Source organism: Tamandua tetradactyla, chromosome 6 (genome assembly GCF_023851605.1).
Source record: "Tamandua tetradactyla isolate mTamTet1 chromosome 6, mTamTet1.pri, whole genome shotgun sequence".
Lineage (NCBI taxonomy): Eukaryota > Metazoa > Chordata > Mammalia > Pilosa > Myrmecophagidae > Tamandua > Tamandua tetradactyla.
The window spans coordinates 101,455,763-101,478,238 of NC_135332.1; the positions used below are offsets into that span (position 1 = coordinate 101,455,763).

Sequence of the window (22,476 nt, forward strand, 5' to 3'; positions counted from 1 at the left end):
TGCCAGGTCACTTAGAGTGGAATTCGCCAAGCTTTCCCTGCTGGTGGTTTACTACCTATTTTAGGTCACAGCCCACAGGAGAAATGGCCCATCTTTCACATACTTAAGAAACTTCTACAGGTGAATTGGCATTGTGTTCATTTCTCAGGGTCCTTGCTCTCTAACTGCATTGCTTCCTTTCTTGCTTAGAACCTAAAGAGTCGTTAGGCATTAACTGCCTTTCTTTTAACTCACCAGAAACAATACTGAAAGGAAAAGTAGCAAAGGAGCAGACCACGTGTGGCCCTTGGGGCTCTGTAGTTGCATTTTAAGATCAGGAGAGTTTGTGGGGAGACCGGGAGGCCCCCTCCCCACTGGCCCTCCTGGCTGGAGGCACTTTAGGCCGTGTGCCCTCCACTCTGCTCCAGCCACCCAGCCACCTCCGTCCTCCATCCCCGCGTGATCCCATAGCACTTGGGCAGGTAGTACCTAGTGTAAAGGGGCTTGTGCTTTGGTGTTTTTTAAAATAAACTGAGACTCATTTTCTGTCGCTGCACGCCATAACAGCTGCAAGTTCTCTTAGGCCCAGCTTACTGCAGCTCTGCTGTGTCACCACCCCATAAGGTGGTGGGCTTTACCTCACTGCCCACGTGAGCAGCTGGCAGGGTTGAAGTTAGAACGATTCAGACCACTTTGGTTTTAAAAGCTTCAAATTCTTGGGATAGCTATTTGAGGACCTTAAAAGGACCCAGACTTCATGCTCAGTTAAGAAACCAGAAAGAGAGCTTGGCATCTCAGCCTGCTTCCTCTGTGCCAGAGGCATTTCGGTTCTAATCGGGTGCCGGCTGGTACAGGAACACGCTTTCCGCAGCCGCCACGGACCAGCATTGCCGGCCTCGCCTAAGATCTGCTTAGAAATGCAGAGTCTGGGGCCCCAAAACTACTGAATCCAGACTCTGCATTTTGAGGAGATCCTCAGGGATGAGAAAGGACATTAAAGTTTGCACGGCCCAGCTAGAATGAGGCCCTCGGCTGGCTCTGGGCCACAGAAAGCCGTCCCCCTCACCGCCACCCAGATGACACAGACCCCTTCCGCAGTGGGGAGGGGACCAGCAGGCCGTGACACCCCACCACCACCACCGCTGCTGCCCACGAGTCTCCAGTGCTCCCACCTAGTAGAGCGCACAAAGGGGGCCACCGCGCACCCCAGCTCTGCCAGGCCCCTTTCTTCCAGGCCTTTCTATCCTTTCAAGACACTTCCAGGTGAGTGTTAAACGGGGCAAAGCGCAGCCAGAAAGACCTGTGAGTGGAAGTTTCTCCCTCCCTCTGGCTTGCGTTCTCCCTCCTTGACCTTAAATCACAGATCAGGCAGGGCTTTAAGACTGCTTTTGTTGATGAAAGCCCTCTGAGGCTGAGATCAAATTTTCCTCCCCCAAAATGCCTTGAAGAGGAAGGAGTAGCCTGTCCTTCCCCAGCAGTGCCTTCCTGACCCCTACTCCGGGCTGGGGCTGGGCGTGCGACCGCCTGGGGTCCTGGTGGGAGGGCAGAGGACAGAGGTGGCGGCGCCTTGCGTCCTGACACTGCAGTTTACCAGGTACCAGCTGCACCATGCGACACTCCTGTCCAGTGTCCCTGCTCCCCATCACAACAAAGCAGGTGCTGACAGCTGCATGCCTCCAGATTCACAGCTCCCGCCTACCAACACAGTTAACACACCAAAAAATTACCAGAATGGAAGTGAAGGAGTAAGTATTAAGAGAAGGGGTAGCCTAAGCCATCTTCATTATTTTCAAAATAGGTTTCATTTGTCAACAGGAACTTGGTTCTGTCTTATTATTATCCTGGAAATCCCAACTAGGTTCTACAGCTTTCTCGTTGCTTTGGATTCTCCCAATAAGATGCTTCTTTTCCCCACCACCCCCTACTCCAAAGAGTTCAAATTAAAGTTGTTTTTTTTGGCCTAGGTGGGCACCGGGAATCGAACCTAGGACTCTGGCATGGCTGGCGAGAACTCTGCCACTGAGCCACTGTCACACTAACCCAAATTAAAACTTTTAAGCTCTGTCCATGGTCATTTCGAAACATCATCACTGTGTCGAAAATTATTAGAGAAATTGTGAATGGTGGAGGGAAAAAGATTTAAAAAGAAAAAAAAAGGAAATGAGGTGGATAGTGAATGCAAATAATTGCTATTTCTGGCCAAAATCTTTCACACTGGTTTTATGGCTTGTGATTGCTTCCTAAGATTGGGGTGTGTGGAGTCACTGGGAGTACTTGCAGGAGACCCCCAGGCACCTGGTTAGGGTTCTCAGCTCCACGTTTTTCTGCTCCCTCACATATCTTCCTTTCCTTGAAAAAACAAAGCAGTATGAAAGGTCTACAACTAGCCCTCTGGGGACTACCGCCTGGAAAATGGGCTGGTGGGTTTTTTTCCTCTGGAGAGTTGAGAGTAATGATTCTTTATTGAGTTTTCAGAACTGTGACCCAGTCCACCCTGACAGATGGGGCACACAGGAGAGTCAGACCAGCGGCAGCGGACCTTGTGGCCTTCTGGTCCTAATAAAATGGATTTAGAAGAGAAGAGGGTCATTCAGGCTAGCATGGGCGCTAATTACATTTGTAGTGACCCTTGCCAGGGGACCTTTGAGCATAAATATAACCCATCATTCAAAGAACATTTCCCTGAGAATAGTGAATTCAGGAATCATAGAAAAGTTCAGTCATTTGCCAGTATTGCAAACTGCCATCCCTAATTCTTGACTCCTCAAAGCCACATAATTTTCAAGCTAGAAGGGCTCAGAGGACTCTAGTCCAGCCACGTGTGTCACAGATGAGGGGACAGCCCACAAGGAGAAGGGATGCACGCTCTGTCTCTTGCTAGACACAAGGCAGATGAGTGCCAATCCCAGCCCTGCCCTTTGCCCTTTGCTCTGTCCCCAAATCTTCTGGTACCTTCCTTTCCATGGAAACATCCAGGAAGCTCCAGAGCTTTAGTAGAACTGAAGAAACAAGACCTGATCTGGGAGTGGCTCCGTCTCAGGGGGTGGATGTGACAGACCAGGTTGCCTCCAAGCTTGGGCCTTGCCTCCTGGTCCTGACTGGCAAGGTCCCTTGGAGGAGGGGCTGAAGTGGTCCATCCCGCCCTGCTAGGTTCCCCGTGCCCTGGACCCCGGGTGGACCAGGAAAGGGCCGTGGCTGAGATGCAGAGACTCCGGAGAAGAATCTGGGTTTCCTTCTGGCATTTCATTCAAAATATGTTCAAAGAAAAAAAATCTCATTTCGTCTTAATGAGAGGAAGTTGTTTATTAAGCGTATTTGAAGTATCAAAATAGAACTGCACAATTAAAGGAAATCGTTATGTAGGGATGGCCCTGGGGCTTCTCAAATCTTACGTAGGAAAATATTTTTATTAGAACAAATCCCTTTGCAGATTACCAAAATTCTCTCTCACAAAACATTGACAAAAAGAATTTAGCGACTGTTTAGAAAATGATAAGGAAAAGTATTAGCCTCACCCCCCTCCCAGGAGAGCAGATGATTTTATAGTAATACCCCTTTAATTACTTTTTTAATTAGTTATTTGACATGTTTGCTGAATTCGTTACTTCTCTTAATATTCCTAATGATAATGAACGACGACGAAAAGGTCATTGGCCAGTTTTGGAATACCCATACATTTGTCAGTTTGCTTTGCCTGCACTAACAGGAAATGGAAATAAGAAGCTGTCTGAGGCCCCAGGCAGAAATGTCACATTATGTTGTGTGTTAAATAGGATGACTCCTTGCAGTTTTTGTATGGGGAATGTCCATAAGTGTTAAATTATAGCATTTCTGGTTTGTGGTGGGGTTTGTTGGTAGTCAAGTTGTGCAGAAAGTCATGTATACATCCCATTAATGCTTAACTATTGCACAACTTTTCTGCAACATAAAGTAAAATATTCTGGTGTGAGTGGCGCCTAAGAATTTGGTCCTTCTGACTACTAGAACGGAATATAAACACCGTGAAGAAACTTGATTTCTCTTCATTGTGTGAAACACTGTGCAGCTCATTTTTAATCACGTTATCTATTGATATAGTTCATCTAGAAGTCTTTTCTGAATTTTTTAAATATTAAAACTAAGCTCATATTCAACAGGATGATTAACAGGAGTTTGTAAAACTCTCTGGTCTCTGAGAAGAAAGCATTTTAGATATTTTAGCTGACAAAAATAAAGTATCTGAAACATACTGGCTTTTTCTTTTTCTTTTTCTTCTGTATTGCCTAGCAAATCCCTTGTCCATCTTTCCGGTTTTTGAAATAGTTAACAGAGTGATTTTGCAGGTATTATTGAAAGATTGGTAGTAAGGAGGCAGAAGTTTTGCTTCACTGCAAAAGAGCTGTAGTATAATTATGCGGTGCTATAACTAAGGCAGGTAAGGGACTTAGGAACCCATTAGCGCTTCGTGGGTCGGGAAGTGAGGTTTTGCTTTATTATTATTATTATTTTTTGCAGTCCTGCCTGCAGCTAGGATTTAACAGGCTTGGTCTAAAGGCAGATAGGCCACGGTATCCGAAGGCAGTTTGCACCGGGGGCGACGCAGCCGGCTGGGACTTAAGCCCCTTTTCTTTCCTCCAGACGTCCGCGTTTGGCTGGTGCTCTCCGGAAGGCAGGCTCAGGCGTTCAGACCCGCTGTCGCCAACCCCTCACCTGGGAATTCCCTAGCCACCCGTGCACCCGTGGCTCAGCAGCGTCCTCCCTGGGGCCGGTGGGGTCTGGACGGCCGAGCTCCGGGCTGGGGGCGCTGGGAGGAGGCGGAGGCGTGCCGGCTGTCCCTGTTGCTAGAGCCGTGATGTCACTCACCGATCCTAACCCGTGGTTGGTTGTTTTGTGTTTCAGCTCTGCCTGCAGTTGAGCACAAAGACCCGAAGGAGCCTCCCACCTTCTTCAGTGAGAAGAAAGGAGGCAGCGAAGCAGATTAAAGGCACTTGTGGCTTGTGGCCTTTTCTTTTTTTTGTCCAGAGGCTGCCTTGAAGGGAGGGGTGCAAACAGTGACTCAAAGCACCAGTGGCGGTTAATGAGCTGTGACATGAGGTGCTGCTGGTGACACGCAGATTCCAAGATCCCTCGACCGCCCTCCGCGCTTCGTGTACATGTTTCTGTTCGGTCCCTCCGGAGGCGCCCAGAAGAGAATCCACCACGGCCGCCGGGGAGAGACCGCCGAGCATGCCCACCGAGGCTCTCCAGACAGGTAGCATGGTGAAGCCGGTCAGCCCCGCCGGCACCTTCACCTCCGCGGTCCCCCTGCGCATCCTGAACAAAGGGCCCGACTACTTTCGCAGGCAAGCGGAGCCCAACCCCAAGAGGCTCAGCGCCGTGGAGAGACTGGAGGCCGACAAGGCCAAGTATGTCAAGAGCCAGGAGGTCATCAACGCCAAGCAGGAGCCCGTGAAGCCGGCCGTGCTGGCCAAGCCGCCCGTCGGGCCCGCCGCGGGGAAGCGAGGGCTGGGCAGCCCGACCCTGAAGGTGTTCGGCCACAACGCCAAGACGGAAGGGGGCGTGCAGAGGGAGAACCTGAAGCTGGAGATCCTAAAGAACATCATCAACAGCTCCGAAGGCTCCAGCGCGGGCTCCGGCCACAAGCACGGCCCCCGGAACTGGCCGCCCCACCGGGCGGACCCCGCCGACCTGCACCGACACTCCTTCGCCGAGTCTCTGAAGGTCTACCCCACGCAGGGCCACGGCAGCCCGCAGGAGGGCGGCTCGCACGTGAGCAGGAGGCTTCTGGAACAGTCCCCCGAGTCCTTCCTGCACGTCTCCCACAGCTCGTCCGACATCCGCAAAGTGACGAGCGTCAAGCCCTTCAAAGCAATCCCCTGCAGTAGTTCCGCCCCGCCTCTGCCTCCCAAGCCCAAGGTCGCGGCCATCGCCCCCGTGAAGTCTCCGGACACGGATCCCGTGGAGCCAGCTTGCGGTGTGAGTCGGAGACCCTCCCTGCAGCGATCCAAATCGGACCTGAGTGACAGATATTTCCGCGTGGATGCCGACGTGGAGAGGTTCTTCAACTATTGCGGTCTGGACCCTGAGGAGCTTGACAGCCTCGGCATGGAAAACTTTGCCAGGGCGAACTCGGACATCATCTCCCTCAACTTCCGCAGCGCCAGCATGATCAGCTCGGACTGTGAGCAGTCTCAGGACAGTAACAGTGACCTAAGGAATGACGACAGTGCCAACGACCGGGCCCCCTATGGCATTTCAGCCATCGAAAGAAATGCTAGAATCATCAAGTGGTTGTATAGCATCAAGCAAGCTAGAGAGTCACAGAAAGTGTCCCACGTGTAAGGGGGAGTCGGTGGAAAGGAGGGAGGGGCATGTCTGTCTGCATACTCGATGGTGAAGGTCGTGAGGTCTCCTTGAAGTCTTGTAAGCTTCTCTGCTCTCTTTGTGTTGCCCGTGGTGCAATGTTTTCAAGTTGCATGCCTGTCAACATGGGGACCGAATCCGCCTTCCACTTGGCCCATCGCTGCAGAGCCTGGCTGAACCCACATGTCATTCGCCCAAAGTTTTAAGACTGGAAATCCAACGAGGGCTTCTTTCTCAGCAAAATGGTTTATGCACAAAAAATTGGTCTACAGCTCCTTCGATATTTATGTGGTTCTTGTGTTTTTATATCCCACACTAATGTGTCTTCATTAAAAGTTTTATCAGCTGGCTTTTAAGTTGAGAAGTAGAGTCTTTTTGGAAAAAAAAAGCCACTTTGCCTATGTTTGAGACCGTCCCCATGGGAAAACAAATAGAATCTGCTACCAAAAAGATAGATCGACTGGCCCAAGATTAGAAGGAAGGCCGGGTTTTCCCAGGTTTAAAGTGGAGAGCCTGATGTTGATGTTTTACATATTGAAATTCTCTTGCCATTTATGGGAGTAATTGTTGGGGCAACGACACTAACTTTTGTGTCTGATTCAGTGTGTAAAATGTTGGTGGTTCTGTATAACTGGTCGGATTCAATGAAGGAAGGATGGCTAAAGCTGGGAGTTTGGGAGTTTTGTTAATGTTATTTTGTTTGGGGATAATTCAGAAATTTCTAGTATTAATCTTTTGAAGGAATGGCTACCCTAAAGCTGATACTGAATGCCTTTTTTAAAAAATATATATATATATATATATTTTTGTTGTTGTTGTTGTTGGGAACAGCAGTCAAGAACCATTAATTTCCTGCTGTTTCCCCTCCCTCCCTCTCTTTCTTTGTTTTTTATCACTGTATTCGGGAGAAGGGAGTGGGGCTTGTGCAGGTTTGAGCTATCTGAAGACATGAACAAAACCAGAAACACAGCCATATCAGTATAAAGCCTCCTTTTGAAAACTAAATACAATTTCGTAGCTGAACCGTATCTGAGCAGTATCATTATGTTGTCTTGCAAATGTTGTCCTCTCAGGCTGTGGACCTTTCTTACGGCTCTGAGAAGCTGTAGAAACACAACACTGTAGCTTCCCCTCCCTTGTGGTCTCTAAAGCTGCATATCATCTTGTTCCCCCCACCCCCACTCCCCAATAACGTGTCTTCCAGATGGTTGCGTGAACTGGCCGTCAGCTGACTTGGGGGATGTGGTAGCAGAGGGTAAAAGTACAGTGCTCATTGCTATAATAGTCATGCTTTGAAGTACGGTCCTTAGCAGCTCAATCTTAGACATCATCAGCTAATGAGAAACTTTTTATGGTGTAAATGCTGTAAGACTTTGTACATACTTCAGTTGTTATAAAATCTTTAAAAAAAAAAAGTTATGCTAATAAATAGCTCTGGTATGGGCAGCGGTTGTGGTGTTTTCTCTTTGTCCTTCTCCTTTCTCCGTCCATGGAAGCTTAACTCTAGACTGTGAGCCAGAAGCAGTTTCTTGGATAGTCTTGAAGAAACATGCTTTCATTGCATTCTATTCACCAGCTCCCGAGGAATCTGAACAGCATTATTCTCAGTGGTCGCTATAGCAATGGGCTTTTCTTAACATAGTTTCATCGAGTTTCCTAAAATATCCCGTTGCTTCTTTACTTAGTTCACACTTCTTTTATTTTTACCCTTTCTTAAAACATCAGAATGTTTCGCATGTTCCGCAAGACTCTTCAGTTGTAAATATTTATGAGTTCTTACAGGGAAGACGTGACTTTGAATTATGTGGCCTTGTTTCTATTTGTGTGTGTCCATTCACCCACTCACTCATTCATCCCTCTTTCACCGCATCATTCGTTGAGTGACTCCCTGTACAGGCCCGGTAGCAGGTTCTGCATGACAACAGCTGACAACACAGAATCTGCCTCGAGGAATTTGGATTGTCATATTTATTTTAAGAGAGATGTCACTGCTCTTAGTATGCATGACTTATCTCCTACTCTTCGGACATGGACTAGTCAACAAGTATTTATTATTGAATCAAGTTACTTGAAGATTAGTGCTTCTTCAAAAGCTCCATGTAATAGGCAATTGCAAAAGAAAGCATTATTTAAAAGGAAATATTCAGAAACAAATTCTGAGTGCCAGCTATTACTATTCATGAGCATTTTCCTTCTCAAAAGAAGATATAGTTAGTCCCTTGACTCTCTTTGCTGGTTTTGAATTCTTTCTGGTTCTCAGATTAATTTTTGGTTGAATTAGAAGCATGTTTCCTAGGAGAAACATTTTGGATTGTTGCTATGAGTGGTGATGATGTAGGGATCTAAAGATAATAGAATAAAAATGTTTTCTTCCCTTACCACACAGGTGGCCATTAGAAATATACATGGCTTCGCATCTATGCGTCATCTCTTTCTGGGACTATTGAAATACCAAGAACTAGATGTAACTTTACAAAAGTTATGGGGTATGAACACATCTTAGCTAATTTAATGTCATCACCACTGGTGCTGTTTTAGCTATTAGGTGTCTTTGAATCTTCCACTGTTTCAATGCCACGTGTAATCCATATTGAGACAGGGCTATAAATCAAACCACCATAAACAGTCTGATTTTCTAGTGCCTTATTCATACAGTGGACATATGTGAGGCTTGGATTCCTATGGAAGGTAAGAGCTCATTCTTTTCTCATTGTGGTTGAAATTAGAGTTTCCATAAAGGACTAATTCACATGGTCATTTTTAAATCCTAAGAGACACTTCATCATTTTGCAAAGTGCCCATCCTATTTGCTTGTAGAATTGAGTATCATGTTGCATGTGTAAATGCTGCTATGAGTATGGGGCTGTGGCAGTGCAACACACTCTTTCTCTTCCATGCAATACAGGCATGAATGTGCTACAGTCCCTCTAAACTGATTGTTTCTTTGTGAAACTACCATGTCCTCCCATATCCAGCCCCTCTGCCCATGCGTTAGTTGGGTTTCTTTTACCTGGCCTGTTGTTCCTAGGACTTCCCAGCTAGAAGTCCTGTTTCTAACCATTCTCTTCCAAGTCCCATTTACTGCCAAAGATAAGTGACTTTGACCATGTCACCCCTATTTAATTTAAATGCCCTCTGTCTTGAGTAGGCTGCCGATAGGGTGCACTCCAACTTCTTCACAAACAAGGTGGGCATCTACCTCTCCAACCTCATCCCCTGTACCCCTTTGTGGTCCAGACACTCAGCCTCCAAACGGAAGGAAGTTCCCAACAGGAACTTTTCACCACTGCGTGAGTTGTCTATTTCTGTGTAACAAATCACACAAAAACTCAGCAACTTAAACCAATAAACCTGTTAATATCTCAGTTTTCTCTGGCTCAGAAATCCTGGAGTAGCCTAGCCAGGTGGTTCAGGCTCAGCATGACTCGGAGGTGGCAGACGAGATGTCGGCCAAGACTTCGACACCCAGAGGTTCACTGGGGGCTGGTTATTCTGCTTTCGAGGTGGCCCTGGCAGAAGATGTCAGTTCCTCACATCCTGAGCTGAGTCCTTGTGACATGGTAACTGGCTTCACCCAGCGTGATCAAGTGAGCTCACTGAGAGAGCATGGAGGAAGCCACAAAGCCTCTTCAGATCCAGTCTCCTGAGTCACGTTCAGTCACCTCTACCACATTCACTTCAGCGGACATGAGTCACTAAATCCTTCCCCATCTTCTAACAGAAGGAATATCGAGGAATTTGTGGATGTGCTTTCAAATCACCACTTCCGCAAGGAAGACTTTCTCCTCTCTGCTGGACCTTGCAGAAGCTGGCTCTTTAAGGACTCAACACAATGATCAAACAGCAAAAGGCATCTAGTTTTCTCTCTTCCCTTCTCCCGTTGGAATGTGATTTTTATCATGCCCCAAACCCAAATGATGCCTTTATATGAATTTTAAAAAGATGTACCTACCTCCAAGCATTTTACATCCCATCAGAAAATCCTATCCTCATAAATGCACAAACGTCTGATGACTATTATATGAACCACAGCCCAGGGTTGGAAGGTGCATAATGATGCTCAGCAACCAGTGTACACAATAGGTGCTTAATGAAATTTGCTAGGTGTTGCTTTAAACTTATCACTCTTAAGTATTTGGTGAGTTAACCATAAATGTCATCATGGCATACTAAAGGTGGTAAGCATTGCCCCCATTTTAGAGGTGAAGAACCTCAATTCCATGGAGAATTTAGGCACCTTAGGCAAGACCCCAAAGTGGCAGAGTAGAGTTTGACTTCTGAGTCCAGACTCTGCCCTTCCTACAGCTGAGGTCAAAACAAGGGCAGCAGACCAAAGTGTATTGTAAAACAGTCAGTATCCTTAAATTCATTTCAGCAATTTTAGCTGCTGCCTCCCTTTATAAACATGTTTCAGACACTCAGAATTTCCCAATTTCTCCCTTGCCTAAATAGTAATCCATCAATATAGCAAGTTTAGAAAGCAGTCCTCAGCTGTTCCATTATGAATAACATAAATCCCATTTGAGTTCAAAGAGACGAGGTTGTTGAGAATTTCATTATTTCAGTTTTGAGCATGCCATGTTTTGAAGCTGCATCCTGCCTTTTTTGATCAAGAACTTTGGAAACGATAAACAATAGAGCACAATTCAACAATCAGGAAACGCATTTTGACAACCTGGCAAATCCACATCACTCCATTTTCTTGTTTCCTTGCAATTTTCGTTGTCCTTAAGAGGTGGACAGATATGTTGTGAACAGAAGATGCATTGGGGGAAAAATAAAAAGTAAAATGGCACTGTAAAGAAACTGAAGAGATTCTTAACCCAGCCATAAAAGGTTGCTAATCTCACTACCATTTTTGACGGTGTCAAACTTGGCGTATTCACTTAGCCATGTGAAATGACAGTGAATTCCATCAGTTTCCGCAGTGTGGTCCAACAGTAGGCTATGAAGGATCACTGGCTTAGGGGCTGTTCTAGTTTGCCAGCTGCTGGAATGCAATATAGCAGAAACAGAATCGCTATTAAAAAGGGGAATTTAATAAGTTGCTAGTTTGCAGTTCTAAGGCCGAGAAAATGTCCCAGTTAAAACAAGTCTATAGAAATGTCCAATCAAAAGCATCCAGAGAAAGATACCTTGGTTCAAGAAGACCGATTAAGTTCAGGGTTTCTCTCTCAAGTGAGAAGGCACATGGAGAACTGGTGGCATCTGCTGGCTTTCTTGTGGCTCTACAAAAAAGGGACTCTCTCCAAATGTTCCCTCTTTTAAAGGATTCCAGTAAGCAACTCCACCTTCAATGGGTAGAGACACAGTTCCATGGAAATCATCTAATCAAAAGTTACCACCCACAATTGGGTGGGTCACATCTCCATGGGAACAATCAAAATGCTCCCACCCAGCAATATTGAATGAGGATTAAATGACATGGTTTCTCTGGGGTCCACTACATATTCAAACTGGCACAGGGGCTGCCTCTGCTGCTCTTCACAAATCACCTCTAGAGGGTTTCTCTCTTGTGTTCAGCTTACAACCCCTGCTTTGGTAGAAACTCAGCAAAAGGGAAAACCAAGAGCAGCTGAGTCTTGGTAGCCTTTTGAAACTCCTTCCTCCAATATCTGAGACACATCTGTCTCACCGTTTCTTCCATTTCCTTATCTGTACAATAGGGGGAAAACCATTTGATTATGTGTCCTCTTGGCCTTGAGGCTTTGTGACAGCACTTAGAACAGTTGTTGGCATATTAGGATGAAGTTTGAAGGCTGTGAAAACTCAAAGAGGATTGGATTTACCTCATGGGCAAGTAGAATGATGGTGAGACCTGATGGAGCCAAACAACTGAATGGCCTTCCATGCACTCGTTACCTGAAGAGTTTTAGTTGGGGAAGAAATTAAAGTCTGAAAAGGATTCTGTGAATGGAATAATCTGCAAAAAATACTGTGAGGAGTTAATGGAATTGAATTTGGCCAGGTATACATCAGCTTACAAAGCTGTGATGATAATAATGATCCAAACTTTCACTAGTTGAGCATTTCATTCATTCAACATTTGTGAAACAAATATCAGTACGTCTAGACACTATGCTAAGCCCTTTGTCACATTATCTCATATTCTTATCACAAGAGCCTCAAAAGTAATTAGAATCCATTTTATTGTTGAGGAATTTGAGAATTCCTCAAAGAATAAGTGAAAAAACAGATGTAAAAAGCACACAGTCAGGCAAATTCTATGAATAAGCAATGAATTTTTAACATCCAGATTTGGTGGAAGCCAGTTTGTTCCCTTGCAGTGAATTGCTTGCAGGACACTTCAGAGAAGCTTAAAGCACTCTTGGACTACGAAGAAGCAAATGACACGTGTTTTTTTGTTTGTTTGTTTGTTTGTTTTTTAATGTGTGCAATGTATCAGAAGTGAAGAGAGGAAATTAATGTGAACTTGGAGAAAATAATACTGCTAATATTGTTCAGTAACAGATCTTGATGTTTTTTTTTCTCTTTGATTTTGAAGTTATTAGATATTTTTATGGACTTTGCCAATAAAAATAATTCCAGCATTTTTTTTTTTAAAGGTGCTATTTCAGGTACTGGTTATAATTCTTTCATTCACTAATTGACTCAAAATTGATCATCATGTCAGGACTCAAGCTTCTGGACTGATACTTCTGGATTCTTGTGAGAATGATGTTGGTGATCAACTGTCCCTCACTATCTTATTTTACAGAAGAGAAAACAGATCCAGAGAAATGAGGTGGTAGGACATCCCCCAGGGCTGTCGAGCCAGTTGCCTGGTAGATAAGATTGGGCTAGAACTGGGTCTTGAATCCCTAAGATTCTCCAGCCTCACAAAGGAGCCAGACGCATGAAACAGTGGATTTAGAACTAATGATATCTACTACTGAATTCTGTTATTCGAAGACAGAGCAACTTTCTTAATATAACCTTCATTATTCATATTCATTATTCCTTATCCAGAAGCTACATTCCAGATTATTTAAAGAAACTTCATTTAGGAGTTTTTTTTCTGTTAATATGCTTGAATTACTTTTTAGCTCTACAGGTATAAAGTACTTAATGGAAATTAAGAAACTTCTCTAAGAAAATTTTTGGAAAATTTGGAAATGATTGCCACTTGCTAGTATTATTTTAGTAACATCACATCCATTGATGGCTCAGTGTTCATGGAGAGTTTAGGAACCTTTACGTTAGGCCTGATTCCTCTGCCTCCTAGTCAGCCGGGGCAGGCAATGCCATTGGTTTACAGTATCCAGTTCCGCATTCCTTCTAGGCTCTCAAGATTGCACTCTCATGCCCCATGACATTGGGTGTGGCCAATGAAACTTTGCATGGAAGTGGCATGTGTTACTCCTTGGAGGGACACAAAAGAGTCACCCCATGATGCTCTATCTTCTCTCCCCCTAACATACCAGCTGGCGAAGTTCCAAAAAGTAGAGACTCTACTGGGCTCCGGAATGAGGACTAAGTGGGGCAGAGGCCTCCAATCCCAATGCTTAATGGACATGAAAATTCTGGGGAATAAACTCATCAGCAGCCACGGAGAGTTTAGGGATTATTGTTATTTATTTTTTGTTGTTGTTGCAACACAGCCTCCCCTGACTTAAGTACTGACTGGGATGAAGAGCAGCCAATGCCCCAGGTCCAGGGGCAGATATATAGAAGACCACCATGTTATTCCAACAAGAAGGAGGACCCAACAACCTGCTTTAACACATTGTTTCTCGAAGTCAGCATTGCAGGGTGTTCTAGTTTGCTAGCTGCTGGAATGCAATATACCAGAAACAGAATTGCTTTTAAAAGGGGGAATTTAATAAGTTGCTAGTTTACAATTCTATGGCCAAGAAAATGTCCCAATTAAAACAAGTCTATAGAAATGTCCAGTCAGAGGCATTCAGAGAAAGATACCTTGGTTCAAGAAGACCTATGAAGTTCAGGGTTTCTCTCTCAACTGGAAGGGCACATGACAAACATAGTGGCATCTGCTGGTTTTCTTGTGGCTCTACAAAAAGGACTCTTTCCAAAATGTACCATCTTTTAAAGGATTCAAGTAAGCAACTCCACCTTCAATGGGTGGAGACATACCTCCATGGAAATCATCTAATCAAAAGTTACCACCTACAATTGGGTGGGTCATATCTCCATGGGAACAATCAAAATGCTCCCACCCAGCAATACTGAATGAGGATTAAAGGACATGGCTTTTCTGGGATCCACCACAGATTCAAACCAGCACATTCCACCCTTTGGACCCCAAAAAGACATGTTCTTTTCAAATGCAAAATACATTCATTCCATAACAATGTCAGAAAAGCTTAAACCATTTCAGTAACAATACAAATAAAATACAAAGTTAGAAACAGTATAAAATCTCATCAAGTCAGTTACAGGCATGGTCTGTCCTGAGGCAAAATTCTCCTCTGGCTCTGGACCTGTAAAACTCAGAACATGGTATTTACTGCCAACATATAAAAGAAGAACATTCATAGGCTACATATACCTATTTCCATAGGGAGGAAGAAACTCAGTTTCTTCGGACCCATGCAGTTTCGAAAACCCACAGGACAAAGTCCATTAGATTTCAAGGTTTGAGAGTAATTTATCTTTGGGGCTTTAAAAAGTGGCAGTCCCACCCTTTCCAAAGACCTTTTCAGTGGCTTGCCTCTCTCCAAATTCAACCTTGGGGGACACTGGGGAGATCACCTTTTTCTCAGCTCCACCCTCTCCAAGCATCAGGGCTGCACCCAGACTCTCTGCCATCTTTGGGATACATGCTGAACCCCTCCATGTGGTGGTAGTCAGGCTCTCCCTAAACCCCAAGGAATGTGCTTCACCCTCTCCAAGGCTTGAGGCGGCATGACTGTTCCATTGCAAGGAGATGGAAGGCCCATCCTCTGCCTTCAGGGCAAACTCACCCTGTCCATGTGCTTGGGTGAATCTGCTCTTCTGGCCCGAGACTTCTTGACTCCAGACCCCAGCCTCAATGGCTTTGCCTCTGAAGTTATTTTTCCTCTAATGTATCCCTTCTTTGTCCCTCTCAGTCCTGACTGGCAGTGGTTCTCTTTATACAGATCCCACAACACTCTCGTTGGTTTTCTATGCAGTATCCTTGGATCATACCCATCAGACTTAAGGAGTTTCCACAAATCCTTCCTGGATAATTCCATATCCAGTCCTGGCTTTCACTGAAATGACTGACTGGTTCCACATTTGGCCAAGACCTCATGTAGGGTACTATTCTCTGGGGTCTCCCTTCCTGGAAGCCTAGAATTTTCCAGAGCTTCAATTTTTGGTTTCTTTGTATCCAAGAGTTCAGTTCTCAGCTTATCTCTTTCCTGTCGCATTTCACTAGAAGCTGTGAGGAGAAACCAGGCTGTACTTTCGACATTTAATTTGGAGATCTCTTCTGCTAAATATCCAAGTTCATGGCTTTTAAAATCTGCCTTCCAGCCAAAACCAGTAGTCAATTTTGCCACATTATCTGCTACTTTAAAACAAGGATCACCTTCCTTTCAGTCTGTGATAGCACATGCCTCATTTCTCTCTAGAGCCTGGTCAGAAGTATCTTTAGAGTCCACATTTCTAACAACAATCTCTTCAAAGCATTCTAGGCCTTCTCTATCAGGCATCTCACAATTCCCTCCAGATTCTTCCCTTTATCCATTTAACATGTTTGGTATCTATAAACCACAGCAGCACCCTACTCTCTGGTACCAAAATCTGTTCTAGTTTGCCAGCTGCTGAAATGCAATATACCAGAAATGGAATGGCTTTTAAAAAGGGGAATTTAATAAGTTGCTAGTTTATAGTTCTAAGGCCAAGATAATGTCCCAATTAAAGCAAGTCTGTAGAAATGTCCAATCAAAGGCATCCAGAGAAAGATACCTTGGTTCAAGAAGGCCAATGAAGTTCAGGGTTTCTCTCTCAAGTGGAAGGGCACATGGTGAACACTGTCAGAGTTTCTCTCTCAACTGGAAAGGCACATGGTGAACATGGTCAGGATTCCTTTCTCATCTGGAAAGGCTCATGGTGAACACAGTGTCATCTGCTAGCTTCTTCTCCTGGCTTCCTGTTTCATGAAGCTCCCCAGGAGGCATTTTCCTTCTCTATCTCCAAAGGTCACTGGCTGGTAAACTCTCTGCTTCTTGTGACTATGTTGTTCTCTGCTGTCTCAGAAATCTCTAGCTTTCTCCAAAATGTTTCCTCTTTTATAGGACTCCAGAAACCCAAATGGGCAGAGACACGGCTCTACCTAATCCAGTTTAACAACCGCTCTTGATTAAATCACATCTCCAGGGAGATGATCTAATTACAGATTCAAACATACAGTACTGAATAGGGATTAGAAGAAACACTGCCTTTGCAAAATGGGATTAGGATTAAAACATGGCTTTTCTAGGGTACATACATCATTTCAAACCAGCACAAAAGGTGTTGAAAATAAATGGTAATTCATATTTTAAAACTTTAAGTTGAGACTAAAGAAAAAAATGTTTATTTGGTACAAAGTTTATATTTTGACTCATGCATTTCCTAATATAACTTATATGGACAGTTTTAGCTGAACACCATAAGTACATGGAAACTTTTAATAAGGCATGACTTTTGTAGATTTCTCCAGAATGATGCCCTGATGAATCCCAGAGTGATTTGAACAGTGAATAAAAAAGTATTTGCAAAGTCCCCTTGGGGAAATGGCAAGAAAGAGGGAAAATTCAACTTCCCCATTTGGAGAATTCTGGATATTCTCGCAAGCAGAGGGGACAACCAAATCAATAGGCTGAGTCTTCAACCTTGGGGTTTGTTCATATGGAACTTATCCTCACAAAGGATAGTCTAAGCCTACTTAAAATTAAGTTTAAGAGTCACCCCCAGGGAACCCCTTTTATTGCTCAGGTGTGGCCTCTCTCTGTCAGCCAACATGGCAAGCAAACTTACTGCCCTCCCCTTCTCTATGTAGGACATGACTCCCAGGGGTGTAAACCTCTTTGGCAACGTGGGACAGGAATCCTTGAATAAGCTGGGACTCAACATCAAGGGATTGAGAAAATCTTCTTGATCAAAAGGGGGAGAGAGGAATGAGACAAAATAAAGTGTCAGTGACTGAGAGATTTCAAACTGAGTCAAGAGGTTATCCTGGAGGTTATTCTTGCACATTTTATAGATATCACTTTTCTAGTTTAAGGTGCATTAGAGAGGCTAAAGGGAAGTGCCTGAAACTGGAGAACTGTGTTCTAGTAGCCATATTTCTTGAAAACGAATGTATAATGATACAGCTTTTGCAATGTGAGTATGTGATTGTGAAAACCTTGTGTCTGATGTTCCTTTTATCTATGATATTGACAAATGAGTAAAAAATATGGATTAAAAATAAATAATAGTGGAAACAAATGTTAAAATAAATTGAGTAGATTGAAATACCAGTGAACAATGAAAGGGAGTGGTAAGGGGTATAGAAAAAAAATAGGGGGAACAAAGGTTAAAATCTATTGAGTAGAAGGGAATACTAGTGGTCAATGAGAGGGTGGGGTAAGGAATATGGTATGTGTGAGTTTTTTTTTTTTATTTCTTTTTCTGGAGTGATGCAAATGTTCTAAAAAATGATCATGGTGATGAATATACAACTAAGTGATGATATTATGAGCCATTGATTGTACACTTTACATGGAATGTTTGTATGTTAAGAATGTTCATGTTTGTATGTTGTTTTGGTTTGATAATACAAAATAAATTAAATAAAGATAAAAAATAAAAATTAAAAAAAATTTCAGAATCTCTACTTTCATAGATAATGAATCAACTTTCAAAACTGCAAACTGGAATACAGGTGGGAATACTGGAGTTGCCAGATGTTTGGAAATACGTTTGATATATTTTAGAAGCTTTCAGGAATAGAACACACATTCAAGACTACATGTCAACTACGATAAACCAACTCTCCAGATTTTAAGCATGTGATTCTCTCTTGAGAGTCTCTTGTAGTAGTCTTAAAGGTCAATGGAAATACATACTCAAGGTAGCACTACTGGAAGCTCTTCTGGAATTCTGTCTTAAATGCAAATCAGGTCCAGAAACACCTTTCAGTATATGTACTCTAACCTCTCAACAATGGGGTCACCATCCTGTTCTCTGGGAGTTCTGTTAACTGAGAAAAATGCCACACATAAGTGCAATTGTTCCTTCAACTGAGTAAAACTGGTGGCTTGTAATTGATAACATAAGGAAGTTCAACAGGAGAAGGAAAACATGGGAGTGGGGGTACATCCTCATGACATAGCCTCTGAAAATGCTTGGGTTAGCATGTTTTCCCTGCATGAGTGTAAGTTTGAAGCTTTCGAGGATTTCTAAGCATACTTCATCTTGCTGGTTGCTTCTTTCTTAAAATAGGTGGAGCCCAGCAACCAGGTAAGTTATTTTTGTGCCTCACAAGTTCAGCTTCTGGCAGACAGGCACTCCAAGTGTCTGAATCAACGTCATTTTCTTCTATTGAGTTCTAGACCATTTTAACTACTGGAGTTGCTGAGCATTTTATTTTGGTGGAAAATGTTGAAAGTTCATTTAGTAACTTCATGGGCATAGATTATTTCACTAAAGGCTTTTCCTGTTTTCTCCCAGTGAATTGCCAGCAGCACATGGTTTTGGAATGTGGGGCTCATGTGTCTGTCTGCCAGAAAATTACACTATGCTATCTGGACAAAGGCTTGAGGTGTTTTATCCATGTTGTGAATTTCTCAGACCATCATAGGGTACAGGCATCTTGTATAACATTAGCCCACCTCCCGAAGACTCCTTGCTCTGAAGCAATCTGTGAATTGGGATCAGTTTCAGGTTCCCAAGGTTTTATTTTCAGCATTTTAATTCACCACCTGATGCTTTTTAAAATCCTGTTTAATCATTGAAATGGATTTTTGTGCTTCTGCATTTAAATGATGATGTGTTCATGTGCATGCACATGGTGGGATTTCTTAAAGAATTTATTCCAGACTATTGTGCTGGGAGTCAAATTACCCTTTGATTATTTTTAAAATTAAAATCCTGGTGATTCTTTTTCGTCTATTCAGGGGTATTTGAAATGCTATGCAGACCAGCAAACAGTAAGACTGATTTCTGGCTGGAAATGTAAATTTCAAAACATGTTCCTTTCTTTAGCATCTGTCTGATTTTAACCCTCTTTTCCTGTGGATTGGGTTGCTTTTTCACACATTCAGGTGTGAAAGGAGGAAAGAAAGAAAATATAAAAACAGGGAGCAAACATCTTGCCTCCCAAGAAGATAAATTGCAGCTAATGCCATGCCGTACTTCTGCTGGACTTCCCTCTGTCTGTCCACGTGCATGTGCCCACTGGCAGGTACCCCAACCCTGGAGGAAGGGACTTGCTCCACTCACACCCCCACTGCTTCGCCAGCAGCTGGATCACTGTATCTATGCAATGGGTATAGGTGTGTAATAAATGATTTTTGGATAGATTTGGGACAGAGAGACCCATGGGCACTTGAGGCATCCCAGTGTGACAGGAGAGAACAGAAAGCCCTTTGGGGGAGGAGGGGGTGACTTTCCATCAGTGAGGTCCTATCCCTTCATACTGCTCCCCAAACCCCAGCACGCGTGCTATTTGTGCTTCCCCTAGAGCCTTCTGCCTCCCATCAGATCCTCAGTGCAGTCCTTGCCTGTGCCGGACCCAGGATGAAATAGTGAGCCCCAGGCAGAAGAGCCACTCAGTAGGAGCTCTGGTCTCACTGAGACACAGACAACGCATAAGATAGAGAAGTCAGATCTACAGAATGTTAGGCAATGACACATCCTTAGGAAAAAATAATAAAATAGGGACCAGAGCCAGGAAGAGGTGTCACTCTGAGTGTCATCTAGGTGAAAACAAAGGAAGTAAGAGAGGAGACACGTACATTCGGGGGAAAAGCAGTCTAGTCAATAGACAATCAAATCATCCCAAAGGAGTCCAGAGTGGCAGAGAGGAACTAGCATCCGATCAGATAGGGCTTGGTGGCTAGTTATTAGGGTCTAGGGAAAAAAAAGTTCTGTAATCAAATGCAATTTAGAAAAAATTCTAGCTAAAACAAACAAGCAGGGTCTCTGGGATTCTCATCAGAGCCTTTAATCTCCAGGCAGTTTTAGTACAAACTGCTGACTAAGTGCATTGGAACCAAGAACCACTTTTTGAGGAAAATGGGGTTCTCTGAAGGTCATAGAAGTTAGCTGAGGGGCCAGGAGAGTGGGTGGGAGTCCCCCCCTTCAGCCCTGGCTCTGTCCCAAGACACCATCTAAGTTACAAAATTTCAGTGTTCCAGAAAGAGTTGCAAGAGAGTTAAACTGCTGCGTCAGATGAAACGTTACAAAAAAAATGTTTTTCCTACACATTTAATTCATCCTCCTCTTATTCGTTACTACCAATTATCACTGCTAACTGGTCCTGCTTTTATTTTGTTTAAATAACAGCATTTATGTGGAGAAAAGTAAATAATGCAGAATGGTATGCGTTCTAGTTTGTTAGCTGCCAGAATGCAATATACCAGAAATGGAAGGCTTTTAAAAAGGGGAAATTTATTGAGTTGCACATTTACAGTTTTAAGGCCGAGAAAATGTCTCTTAGCTAATACAGTATGTGATTTTACACTTTTTAAAGACTTTATATTAATGAATAAACATCAGTAAAGTTTTAGGTAGGTGTTGGGTGGGTGGGTGGGTAGGTGGATGGATGGATGGATGGATGGATGGATGGATGGATGATGGATGGATGGAAGGATGAATGGATGGATGGGTGGGTGGATGAATGGATGGATGGATGATGGATGATGGATGATAGATGGATGGATGATGGATGGATGGATGGGAGGGGTCTGTTATATCTGTGTCCTGGTGGGCTTCCTAAACGTTAGTTACCTGTCTAAGCTCACAGCTTGGTTTTCAGGAGTCAGCTGGAGAAAGTGTTTGCCACCTTTGTTCCCGGAGAACAAAGACAACAGAAACAAAACAAAGAAAAGCAAGCAACCTGCCTTCCAGGGTGGAATCCGCAGCTCCAGAAAAATATAAAACTTAGTATGAAGCCAACCACAGATACTGAGAAATTTCTGAGTTCTAGAAACTCAAGATCTCTCTCACCCATCCCCGGGCACCCTCTTTCACTCACACACCTTGTCTGCCCCTCCCCAGCCTCCTGCCAGAAAGCAGCAGAGCAGAGAAAACTAGACCTGGAAATTTGAGGATTCGACGCCCAGTTCCTTCTTTTCCTGCTATGAAATTTCCTGAGATCTCAGTATTGTCCTCTGTAAAATGGAGATACTGTTGCTTCCTCTGCAGTAGATGGGGTTAATCCTTTTGCAAGAGTGACATTTGTGTACATTCAGAGAGGATGGGGGAACAATGGAAGCTGGAATCTCCACTCCTCCTTACCTGGATGCTTTTATTTCATGAGGGACATTTCAATTGCTTATCAGAATTTACCATCACCAGCACGGGGTGGCCTGAGCTTGGGGAAATGATTGACCATGGGATAGCTTCTTTCTTGGATTCATTTAAATGAGGATTAATGAGTGCCCTCTGGGTTTTTGTGGAAGTCAACCCAGGCTCAGTAAAGGAGAGATGACAAAACCCCAGGGGCACCCCACTACCTGGTATTCCTTACCCTCCCTCTTCCCAAGTCCTGGTTCAAATCCTGTGACACCCAAATCAAGCCACCTCCCTTTCCAAGGTGTCCTGTTCTTGCACCACTCCAGTGCCACTCCTCTTCCTTGTGTGAATTGATCTCTCTTGCAGAAAGCTTAGGAAAATTATTCAGAGTAGAGAGCCCTTGGCAATAAATCATGCATTGCCTGGAGATATCTTCCGCTGTTTTTTAATTGTCAAAAATTGTTAATTCAATCTTACATTATGCTATTTAATTTTTTTTTCCATTGGGAAGGCAATGAGAAGACTCACCAGTCTCAGTGTTCCTCTGGGAAAATCCCCTCTGCATACACACAGCGCCTGTGTTTTGACTCTAACGTGGATTCACCTTATAAGATTGTCCCTTTTTTTGTCTTTTATTTATTACTGGAGTTCTAAAAAGCCATTTTGGTTCCAGTGGCTATAGACACTGAAACTGAGAAATCAAAATTTAAGGAATGATTTGGATTACTGAATCATTATATAGAT

General features: G+C 43.8%; 1 protein-coding gene and 1 long non-coding RNA gene across 11 annotated transcripts in view; one reads left to right on the forward strand and one right to left on the reverse strand.

Moving 5' to 3' along the window:
• The window catches only part of FAM110B (family with sequence similarity 110 member B), a 173,530-nt gene extending 159,952 nt beyond the window's left edge, over positions 1-13,578 (forward strand). For all 10 annotated transcript variants that reach the window (XM_077166810.1, XM_077166807.1, XM_077166809.1 and 7 more), the window contains one exon: positions 4,858-13,578. In XM_077166810.1, the coding sequence (XP_077022925.1) occupies positions 5,185-6,300 (1,116 nt within the window). In that variant the 5' untranslated portion in view covers positions 4,858-5,184 and the 3' untranslated portion in view covers positions 6,301-13,578. The remainder of the gene's footprint in view (positions 1-4,857) is intronic.
• The window catches only part of LOC143688652 (uncharacterized), a 64,704-nt gene that overhangs the window by 26,640 nt on the left and 15,588 nt on the right, over positions 1-22,476 (reverse strand). The gene's annotated exons all lie outside the window — the stretch shown is intronic.